The sequence below is a fragment of the Dama dama genome, chromosome 9 (assembly GCF_033118175.1).
Source record: "Dama dama isolate Ldn47 chromosome 9, ASM3311817v1, whole genome shotgun sequence".
NCBI lineage: Eukaryota > Metazoa > Chordata > Mammalia > Artiodactyla > Cervidae > Dama > Dama dama.
In genome coordinates, this window is record NC_083689.1 from 25,179,563 (window position 1) to 25,192,062 (window position 12,500).

At 35.4% G+C, this 12,500-nt stretch overlaps 1 protein-coding gene across 3 annotated transcripts in view; it reads right to left on the reverse strand.

The window, feature by feature from the left end:
* Window positions 1-12,500, reverse strand: part of RAD50 (RAD50 double strand break repair protein) — a 246,571-nt gene that overhangs the window by 22,612 nt on the left and 211,459 nt on the right. For all 3 annotated transcript variants that reach the window (XM_061150793.1, XM_061150792.1, XM_061150791.1), the window contains 5 exons: window positions 12,272-12,382; window positions 11,720-11,812; window positions 11,520-11,633; window positions 5,037-5,164; window positions 2,891-3,115 (listed from right to left, as the gene is read on the reverse strand). In XM_061150793.1, coding sequence (XP_061006776.1) covers window positions 2,891-3,115; window positions 5,037-5,164; window positions 11,520-11,633; window positions 11,720-11,812; window positions 12,272-12,382 — 671 coding nt within the window. The remainder of the gene's footprint in view (window positions 1-2,890; window positions 3,116-5,036; window positions 5,165-11,519; window positions 11,634-11,719; window positions 11,813-12,271; window positions 12,383-12,500) is intronic.

The window sequence follows — 12,500 nt, forward strand, 5'->3', positions numbered from 1 at the left end:
TTTTCAAAGTACTGAAAGAAAAAAAACATCCTTTCAATCTAGAACTCTATGCTCAGCTAAAGTATCAAGATTGAGAGCAAAGATTTTCAAACTGAAAAAGAATTTACTACTCACAATTCTTCACTGAAAAAAACTATTAAAGGATATACTTCAAAAAAAGAAAGAAACTAAACCTAAAGAAGGAAGGAATGAGATTTGTAAGAAATTGGTAAACATGTGGGTTTATCAATAAGTACCGACCATGAACCACATTAATTATTTTCCAATCTGACATATAAAAATAAGGTTAAATGAAAATACCAGGCAATAGAAACACAGCAGATAGGAGAAATGAACTTTCTGGAAGAACATAAAGCAAGTCATATCAGAGCCATGGTTCTTAAACTTTGGTGTGCACTGTAATCACCTGGAAGGCTTGTTAAAAGCACAGCCTGCTAAGCCTTGTCCCTAACATATCTAATTTAACAGATCTGGAGTGGAGACTGAGAATTTTCATTTCTAATAAGTTCCAAGGTGATGCTGGTAATGTTGCTCTAGGACCCCTTTGGGAATCAAAACATTTGATTTTTAGGTCGAATATGAATGTTAAAAAAAAGTAAAGGGAAACATCCAAATAACTAAAGCATATTATTTACAACCCAAAGAAGGGGAAAAAGATGAATAAAGAAAAATAAATCAATCCCATAGAAGTCAAGGAAGTAGAAAAAAAACAGAAATAAATACAAGTAAGTAATTAATCACAATGAAATGAATGGACTAAATTCACTAGTTAAAAGACAAAGATGAGCTGATTCACTTTGTTGTACAGTAAACACAACACTGTAAAGTCTATATTCCCCAAAAAAAAAAAGACAAAAGATGGACAGACTGAATAAAAAATAAAATTTCCCCATGCATTAAAACATACTGTAAAGTTACAGTAATTAAGACAGTCTTGGTAATGGCACAAAGTGACCAATGAATTATGAAACTCAGAAATGACCCATGCACACATGGAATACTAAGATGACAGAAGTGACTGAAGATCATTAGGAAAGGATACACTACCCAATAAATAGAGCCAGGACAACTGGTATCCATAGGAAAAAAATGAAATTGGATTCCTATCTTATACTGTACACAAAATTAAATTTAGAATTAGATACTTAAATGTATTTGAGTGTGAAAGCAAAACTTTAGAACTTTTAGAAGAAAACATAGGAATAGGGAAGGATTTTTTAAACAAAACACAAAAGAGCTAACCTAAAAAGATGAGTAAATATAACTACCTAAGAATCAAATCTGTTTATTAAAAGACACTATAAGAAAGTAAAAGGATAAATATAAAAAACTTGATAAGATAATTATAACACCTATAACAAAAAAAATTGTAATTCAGAAAAGATAAAAGAACACATGCAAATCTGTAAGACCACCAAAATGGGTAAAAGCAAAGCAAAGTCGCTCCGTGGTGTCCGACTCTTTGCGACCCCACGGGCTGTGGCCCACCAGGCTCCTCAGTCCATGGGATTTTCCAGGCAAGGGTACTGGAGTGGGTTGCCATTTCCTTCTCTAGGGGATCTTCCCGACCCAGGGATCGAACCCAGGTCTTCTGTATTGCAGGCAGATGTTTTACCCTCTGAGCCACCAGGGAATATTTCAAGGAAGAAACATGATCAAACACAGAGATGTTCAGCATCATTAGAAATCCAGGGACTGCAAGGCTTTCCTCATGGTTCAGCGGTAAAGAATCCGCCTGCCAGTGTAGGAGACACAGGTTCAATCCCTGGTCCAGGAAGATCCCAGAGCAGTAGAGCAACTAAAACCCATCTGCCACAACTACTGAGCCTGTGCTCTGGAGCACAGGGATGGTAACTCCTGAAGCCCACACACCCCAAAGCCTGTGCTCTACAACAAGAGAAGCCCCCGCAATAAGAGAAGCCAGCACAATGCAACTGGAGAGTAGCCCTCCACTCCCCACAACTAGGGAAAAACGCCCCACAGGAATGAAGACCCAGCAAAACCGAAATAAATACATTTTTTTTTTTTTAAATCAAGGGACTACAAATGAAGACCACAATGATTTATCATTTAAAACCCATTAAACTGCAAAAACTAAAATCGGCAAAATCAATGTCACAACATACATCAAAGGTAACTATTATATCCTGTTAGTGGTATAAATCATTAAAACTACTTTGGAAAATAATTTAACATTATTTTGTGAAACTGAGCATACCCTGCAACCCAGCAATTTTACTCCCACGTGTACTCCAGAGAATCTCTTACATCTTTGCTCCACAACACATGACACAAATGTTCCTAGCAATAAGGGTTAGATTAGTAAAGACCTGGAAACAACCCAAACATCCATCTACCAGAAAATGGATACATTATGGTATATTTCCACAACAGAATTCTGTACATCACTGAAAATGCATACACCACAGCTATAAGCAACTCAATAAAAGCAAAACAAGCAAAAAAAAAAAAAAACAAATTCTAGAAGAGTACAAAGAATATAATTTTTTTTTAAAGCTAAAAACATGATACACTTTACAAAATTATTTTTTAAAAAGCAGAGAGAGAGAGCAAAAATCTGTGTCAGCAGTTACAGGGAGTGGGGATGACAAGTGGTTGAGATGAGGAGGAGCATCTCAGTGGATAGTAGTTAGTGATAATGGTAGAGTTCTCAGATTGGGTATGTGGGTGGGATCATGATGCTTGTTAATATGCCTTATAACTTACTTCGTAATTTGAGTAAGCATGCTTTACTTAACATACATAGATATATTTTTCTATTCTCTGCTAGGTTTGAAATACATTAAAAAAGTTAAAAGTGAGTGGGGAGTAAAACTAAATTATGCTAGTTGATACAGATTGCAGTAGGAACCAAATCCCCAGTACTTACTGGTCAAGGGTCTTATAATAGATGTCCAGATCCTTGTTCACAAGCTCTGTTGTTCTCATAACTATCATCATTTCCCTGTACTTTTCCTCAGCATCCCGAAATTGAGGTTCTCGAAGTTCTTTCTTAAAATGAATGATTTCTTCCTCATAACCTTTCTGTCGCCCTATTGCCAAACTGTGATTTCTTTTTATATTGTCTATTTTTTCTTCCAACTTCTGATGTTCACTAGGAGGGAAAATAACAAATGAGGACCATTTTTAGATTTTAGCAGCCTACAGTAGAAAAGCCAGATTTCTTCAGCTAGATAAATAAATCATTCTCTTTGCAATCAGAATACTGTCTTTCCTTGCTTTTTCTTTAAGGCTTCAATACTAAAGAAAACTTTCTTCTTTCCAAATCTCTGAAGCATGCAGGTTTCTAAACAGCTGATTTTTGTGTGCTGAATGAAGTACTCTCATAACATGTGAACACTGAAAAAGTTCCTGATGTTTACACATTAACCTAAGTAAAGTACTTTTGGTGATTAATATTACAAATTTACGAACTTCTCATTGTGAACTAAGTGCACAATTACCGACTCTGAGAAGTTACTAACAGGTTTCATCAGTTTGTTCACAGTATGTCAGACAAAATAAAGTTCTATCTCAAACTATTAATTTATGCAGTAATACCACTAATATTTTATTTTCCTCTATGAAAACAAAATTTCTCTTACATAAGTATAAAGAGCATCACACTGATCAAGAAGGTAAAAAACTTAAACTTTTCTCATAACTTGGTAGATAATGCAGATTTTAACATATGCTTTAAAAACCTTCATTCAACAGTTACTTATTAAGTGTCCTCTTATTGCCAAGCACACCTCTCAAGTTTATGAATATACTTAAAGAACTGGCCTGATTTCTGTTTTGTTGACATTGCTGTTGTGTCCTGGTTGAAGAAAGGTTTGAAAAACAGTTGTGCTTAGCAGTCTGAATGAATGTGAAAAGCACTGTTATGTGCCAATTACAGAAGGAAGTATAAAAATATCTGATTTTGGTCTTTAGTAGCAAGGAATATATAGTTGCATTTAAAGGCTATTTCTATAAGCTTTCCCCGCCACCCCCCCGCCCCCCCCCCCCCCAACTTGGCACCAAAAGCACCAACATTACAATGGTAAAGAGCGCAGCTTGGAAGCTAGGATATCTGGGTCATGTTCCTGGCTTTCATTCTAATTTCCTATTATCTTTTTTTCTGGGTCTCAGTGTCCTAATGCATAAAAAACAAACAGGCTGAAAGATAAAGAGCTCTTCTAGTTAAGCCTTATTTCTTTGATATATGAGATTAAAAATGGCCAAACCAAGAGAACTTACAATAACACAGGAGTAACTATTTGTTAGGTTTTAATAACTAAATTAAATTTCAATTTATTATATCTTTCAGAAAAACATAAGCATTCTTTGATCCAGATTTCTTTGTGAAGTCAAGAAGAAAAATGAAAATTCCATAAGGAATGACTGAATGAATGAGTATATCTAACCAGCTGAGGTGGGACCAAAAACTGTTTGGCTAGTACAACCTTTTACACCAGACTAGTGCCTCAGCCATCAACCAGGTTCTTACAGAATTCCTAAGGCAAAGAAAACAAGAATAAAATCTTTTCTGCTGTAGCAGGAAGATAGCAACTATAGTAATTATCAATAAAACCAGATCAAAGAAGAATCTAATTAATCAAATGCTCTGGCTGTCACATAATTATACCTGGGACCATGTACAATGGGTCATCAAGGACAAAGAACTGGCTGTAACTCCACTAGCAATTACAGAATGAATAAGCACTGACCCAGGCAGGGGTCAGAGGCCAGGTATTCTTTCTATCATTAACTTGTGAAGCAGGCTTGCTAAAGTCTGTGAATTCGGTATTTTTAATAATGGCTATCACTGCATAGTTACAATGTGACTATAAATTCTGTGTTACTACTTTTTCAGTAATTCAGTTTATAAAGCCATTAAATATATCTGTATGCAAGTGCCTACCTTCTTTCAAGTTTTAAAGGACACTTTGGCCACAGGCTTAAATTCTTAAAAAAAAAAATGCATTGAATATATTTCACATTTCAATTATAAGGACCTTTATTTAAACTAAAGACTATTTTTAAAAACACACTTTTTCATTTGTAAAACCTGCATTTGACCCATTTCCTTCAAATGTTGTTTTCTTTCTTCTTCAACTTCTTTTAGTTCTTCATTTCTTTTTCTTAAAGTAAGGTTATCCTGTAGCCACCTTTCTTGTATCTAAATGTAAATATTAAGTTCGTTAACAAAAATTATCAAGTCACCAACATGTGATTCATAGCAGGTAACTGGCAACAGGAAGTACCAATTCTGCCTTAGACTCATGTGTGACTCAGCAGAGGGAGAAGCCAGTGTAAAGGGGCCTCCAGGCCTAGACAAATCTGGAAGGCCCCCCCACACAAAACAAACATTTAAATGATGAGAGAAAATGCTACCACTAGATTTCCAGTATTTCATACCCAGGCCCCACAGGATCATCTTTCCTAAGAACCTCAAGATGGAGCCCACTGATCTAAGAGATACAAGACAGCAAGACTACTATCAAAGTCTCCCCCACTATTTTTCCTGAGTTGTATTTGTCTACTAACATGTGCCAAGACCATTATATACTGTTAAATATGTCAGATAAGATCTTTACCTTCAAGCTGACAAGGTGGTGAGAAGTTTCACAAAAATAGTGTATCTATATATTTGATGACATTTTTTTCTGGCCACTGAATTGAACTGAAAAACTTTAAATTTAGCTGTTCTTGTTGAGTAGTTTTGTCCTTAAAAAGCAACCATTAAATCATTTGTTGGCAGCAGCACCACACAATTATTTCAGTAGTTTCCCTGGTGATTATAATGGACTACGTTGTCAAGAGACGAACAGAATACAATTTATAAGTTGACTCTTTGCAACTTAGGGAGAAAAAGTCTTCCTGCAAAAAAATGATGGTTTGGTTCAAAAAAGCCTGAATATAAAATATTTACCTTAACTTTGGAGTCAGGCCTTTTCAAAGAAGACCTTTCTACAGCAACCTGAGATAAACTCAGTGTGGAGGGAGGTGGGGGAGAGGGGAGGAGGCAGATCTTTGATAACATTTTGTTGCCAAAGTAATGACTCCAGAGTCACTGCGGCTCTGGGAAGCGGGAGATCGGAAGGGAAGCCGCCCCTCTCACATGCTTCATGCTCACACCCACCCCTGCCTGCCTGTAAATCATTATTCTGAGTTTTGCTGGTTTTTTTTGTTGTTGTTAACTTCATTAAGGCTCCTTTCAGTCTTCCTAGAACTAATAATGTAAATATATACGTATCTATTAAAGGCATCATTATAAGCTAGAGATGACGAAAACGATATAGTTGTAAACTACCTTTTGTTGCCAAGGCAACCTAATGTACCACCACAGCTGCTAAGACTCCCCAAGCTTCTTCCCTGGGGGACTATGCTTATACTTCTTCCTTATTAGGAACAAAAGAATGTGGCATTGCTTGCTTTTATCTAACAGAACAATGGAATTTGCTTTCATGAATACCTGAAAGGACTCTTTGAAGGGCTATCACATTCTTAGGTGAGACTGATTTTTTGCATGAAATAATGTTCCTGGTCTGTTAGCCTGCATGGTCACCAGAAAGCTAGAGATTTCTTTCTTTCAGGTCAGCTTCTAATTGCTTTTTCATTTAGGAAGACAGTATACAGCACAGTAGTTAAAGAGTATAGGCTTTGAAGTCAGATATACCTAGGCTCAAATCTCAGCACTGCAACTTTCAAACAGGATGACTTTGGGCAAACTAGTTTAAATTCTCTGAGCCTTAGTTTACTTGTAACATAGGGATAATAATACCACCTGTCAAGAGAACTACTTTGAAGATTAAAATAGTTATTGTATATAAAAAGTACTAAATGCAGTGCTTAGCTCAATAAGCTAGTGAAATACTTTTTGGGTCAAATTTGTCCTTGTACTTTAAGCAGTAAAAATTCCAGTTACAGTCTTCAAAATATAAAGTATCAGAGGAAGAAGAGATAAAGTATCAGACAAAACTAAATGCAGTCATAAAACTGTTTTTCCATTATACTAGCAATTTGACAATGTAGGGTCAAGTTCGACTCTATTACTTTTATGACCTTTGGCAAGTCAGGTCACCTCCAGTTTCCTTCATCTGAAAAATGAGGAAGATTATTAAACTTCCAAATTTTTAAATTCTGTGGAGTAAAGTACATAAATATGCTGTTAGGTTCTTCAACTCTTTGATAGTAATCCCAATCACTCAGTTCAGAGAGTAGTTAATGCATGCGGTTTGCCACCTAAAGGAAACATGAAAATTAGCTGCATTCTAGGTACCTATGAGAGAGTAATATGCTGAATAAACCACATTCCAAAATCCACCAAAAGTCTAGTTGGCGAAAATGCCATTTATAGACCAATTTCCTGAAAGCTATACAGTGCTCTGACTCAGTAACTGATATATAGTTAATGGGATACATCGGAACCCCTGAGGACCTTCAACAAAATATACATGCCTCTGCTCATGCCCCAGAGGTTCTGATTTATTGAGCTGGAATGGAGACAGATGTGTATTTTCAATAACCCAGGTGATTTTTTTTAAATTGAGACATAATTCACGTACCATAAAATTTGCCACTTTAAAGTATACAGTTCAGTGGTTTCAGTGTATTCATAAAGTGCTAATTCTAGCACATTTTATTGCTCCCAAAACTCCATACCCATTAGTAGCCACTCTCTATTCCCTTTTCTCTCCTTTCCCCTTACCCCAAGCAACACTAATCTGCTTTCTGTCTCTATGATTTGCCTATTCTATACATTTCATGTTAATAGAATCATACAATATGGTTTTTTGTGACTGACTTCTTTCATTTAAGCACAATACTTTCAAGGTTTGTCCAGATTATAGCATATATTATTTCCTTACTTTTAATGGTTGAGTAATATTCCACGATGATTAATTTTGTGTCAACTTGACACCACAGGGTGCCTAGACACCAGTCAAACATTATTCTGTCTATGACAGTATTTCTGGGTGAGATTAAAATTTAAATTGGTAGACGGAACAAAGCAGACTGCCCTTCCTAATGTGGATGGGCCATATCCAGTCAACTAAAGACCTGAACAGCACAAAAAAGGCTGATTAAGGGGTAATCATCCTGCCTGACTGTATGAGTTGGGACGGTGTTTTTTTTCTTTCCTGTCTTCATATTTAAGGTGAAACGTTGGCTCTTCTTGGATTGAGAGAATATTTTAGCTCTCCTAGTTCTCAGGCCAGAACTACACTACACAATCAGCACTCCTCAGTCTCCAGCTTGCCAACCACAAATCTTGGGAATTCTCAGCCTCCACAATCACTTGAGTTAATTCCTTACCATAACTATCTATCTTTGTTATAAACTATCTTTGTTATAATATAAATACAGATGAAATCTGTATTTATCAGTCTCTTATTGGTTCTGTTTCTCTGGAAATTCCTGGCAAATATATATAAATATACCACATTCTGTTCACCCATTCATCAGGTGATAACAATTTGGGCTGTTTTCCATATTTTATGCAAATATATTGGAGACGGCAATGGCAACCCACTCCAGTACTCTCGCCTGGAAAATCCCATGGACGGAGGAGCCTGGTAGGCTGCAGTCCATGGGGTCACACAGAGTTGAACACGACTGAGCAACTTCACTTTCACTTTTCACTTTCATGCACTGGGGAAGGAAATGGCAACCCACTCCAGTGCTCTTGCCTGGAGAATCCCAGGGATGGGGGAGCCTGGTGGGCTGCCGTCTATGGGGTTGCACAGAGTTAGACATGACTAAAGTGACTTAGCAGCGGCAGCAGCATACAAATATATATTTTAAGTTCTTGGTTATATACTTTGGAGTGGGAAAAATCCATGTGATTTTGACAGGTGCCTATAGCTAACTTTTGCTCTCTAAACACTCTAACATTTATTCTAGGCTCCAAGCATACCACCTTCTACAGAATCTTCCTCAAGGGATAATAAATGTACTGAAACATACTGTGAAAAAAAAAGGCCTCATGAAGTTTGTTGAAGACCTGGTTTCTATTAATCTATACAGTGTCTTCCTTTCTTTCCATGAATGCCTACAGAGACATTTTTCTCTGGTCTCAGTCCAGGAAACTGGTTTTTTTCAGTTTTGAGACAATGTGAATCTTAATTATGACTTTCTCTTTTCATGTGACTACTGAGATCTTCAGCAAGCATATCAGAGTTCATGGCCTACATTTTATATACTTAGTACTCTCCTGCTTCACTGCCGCCTTCTTATCCTTATTTCTACACTGTTTCATTTTCTCATTAATTTATTACTTAGCATTGCTTTATGTAAATAATTAGTAAATAACTTCTAAAACAAGGTAGGTTATAAAAGTAAACTAATGTAGTCAGATCTACTAAATTTAGACCATCAACTTGAAAAGGGTCACAGACTGGTATTATCTTAATTATCTCTGTATATTGGTATGGACTTTACTTATTTATAGATTGTGATCTTAAATAGAAAACACATGTAATAAGCTAATGATAACTATTATATATGCATCATAAATTTATATAGCATTTATTAGATGGCAGAGATTCGATTTACCTTTGACTGATACTCATATGGGAAGGACTGATGTTGAAGCTCAAACTCCAATACTTTGGCCACCTGATTGGAAGGGCTGACTCATTTGAAAAGACCCTGATGCTGGGAAAGATTGAGGGCAGGAGGAGAAGGGGACGACAGAGGATGAGATGGTTGGATGGCATCACCGACTCAATGGACATGAGTTTGGGTAAACTCCGGGAGTTGGTGACGGACAGGGAGGCCTGGCGTGCTGCAGTTCAGGGGGTCACAAAGAGTCAGACATGACTGAGCTACTGAACTGAACTGACACTCACATTTAACATTCCTGGCACTATGGCCAGAGAATCTGCAGATATGGCTAATCTTTAAAGAGATTTTAACTATTATTTATAACCAAGTGTTTAAAGCATTCAAACATGAAATTTTGTTTAGAACAGCAAGAAGAGAGAAACGGTATAGTTTTTAAAGATATTAACCATCATGTTTATATTAGACATGTTGAAAATTATTTTCTCAATGTAATTTTAATTATACTGTAGAAATTAATTTCTTTAATAGAGAAAGCAAATAAAGGAATCAAATGAAAAACAATACATAGTCTACTTACAACATTTAAGAATAATATATAGAGGTGAGACTGACAATTGTCAGAAGGGGAGGGAGACTTAATTTTATGTTTTTATGTTTAAACTTTTACCAAGGAAGTCTCTTACTGAAAACAAAAAAGGAAAGAAGAAATCACAATGTTATTAGAATTGCTTTTCTCAGGGAACACTCCTACACTGTTGGTGGGAATATAAATTGGTGCAGCCACTGTGGAAAAATAGTATGGAGGTTCCTCAGAAAATTGAAAATAGAATTACCATATGAACCGGCAATTCCACTCCTGGGCATACATCCAGATGAAATTATAATTCAAAAAGATACACGCAGTCCCATGTTCATAGCAGCACTATTCACAGTAGCCAAGACATGCAAATAACCTAAATGTCCACTGACAAATGAATAAAGATGTGGTACATACATATGGAGTATTACTCAGCCATTAAAAAGAATGAAATAACTATTTGCAGCAACATGGATGCCACTAGAGCTTATACTACGTGAAGTCAGAAAGACAAAGACAAATACCATATGATATCATTTATATAGAGAATCTAAAATATGATACAAATGAACCTATGGTGGCACAGTGGTAAAGAATCCACCTGCCACTGCAGGAGATGCAAGAGATGCGGGTTCAATCCCTGGGTCAGGAAAATCCCCTGTAGAAGGAAATGGCAACCCACTCCGGTGTTCTTGCCTGAGAAATCCCACGGACAGAGGAGCCTGGTGGGCTACATTCCATGGGATCACAAAGAATCAGACATGATTGAGCACGCATGCACACACATGAAACAGAATCATGGACACAGAAAGAAGACTAGTGCTTGCCAAGGGGGAGGGATGTGAGAGAGGTTGGGGACTGGGAGTTGGGATTAGCATATGCAAACTGGCATACATAGAATGGATAAACAACAAAGTCCTACTGTATAGCACAGGGAACTATATCAATATCCTGTGATAAACCATAATGGAAAAGAATATGAAAAAGAGTGTATATATAATACATAACTGAGTCACTTCGTTGTATAGCAGTAACTGACATAGAATTGTAATTCAACTATACTTCAATAAAAAAAAATACAATCAGAAAAAAAAATGTTATGATCAAAAGAATCACAATAGCTTAAGTTACACCAAGTGCACTTTGTTGAAATTTCATTTTACAAATGAAAATATGTCTCTTTTTACATTGCCACAGGAAAATTTGCTTTGTCTCTCAATAACAAAAAAGAAAAACATACTTTTTATATAAATATATACACAAGAATTGCTTTTCCCTACTGTTTTCATATCTACTCAATGCAAGTATTGAAGAGTAAAAAATAAAAAAAGTAAGAATGTTACTGGTATAAATACCACCATAAATCATCAGCAAAAAAAGGACCTACCTTCTGTGTATCAATATCTTGTCTCATGATTCCCATTTCCTTATTAATCTTTTCTTTGTGTTTCTCGCATTCACTTAGTTGAGCTATTACTTTATTAAGTTCAGTTTCTTTTTGCTACAAAAAAGAAAATTTCTTAAGCACAAGAAATAAAAATATAACAAATCATTTTAAATTATATTCAATTAAGTAGTTTTAATTACCTTCTTATAGTCATCTTTTCCATCTTGAATATAATTCTCAATGTCTTTCATGTAACTGTGAATATTTTTAACCTTCTCTTTTATTTCATTTATCTGTAGAAAAATGCTTATTAAATATTGGGAGTAGGCATTTAGGAAGATTTATTTCCAAGGAATATCTTATATTAAGGTAACAAAAACTTAACAGGAGCATACAGTGAAACATGGGCTTAGAGGTTAGAAATGCTGGGTTCCAGTTTCCATCACTGACACATTTTATCTCAAATCAAATTTTACAATCTCCCTTTATTACCTATGAGATTAGATTAAAAGCTCTCAATTCTCAAACTTCTATTAATAGTTTAAATCAAGAAGCAAAATAACACAAAAAAAGCAAAATAATTGATAATTAATCCTTATTTAAAAAAGATTATGTCACAAATCTTATTATGTTACAAATATTATTTTATCATGCTTTTAATTTCAGGTGAAATATTAGTGTCCAACATGGTGCTTTGAATATAATAATTTTAAAAAATGTTTTTGGTAAATATATAATAAATGAAATCTTACTTTATCTTGTGCTATTTTGTGGCTTGTATTTTTCTTGTTGATTAATTCTTCTTTCTCCTGCTGAAATTTTTCCAATGTTGTTTCCAAAGGGCTTAGCTGCTCTTTAGCATCCTAAAGATACAAAAAAATAAGACCTTATATAATAGCATTACATTAGCTTATTTCAGACTTCACAGTCAAATAAAACCATTTTCTATGTACCAGGCTTTAAAAAATCATTTAAATGATT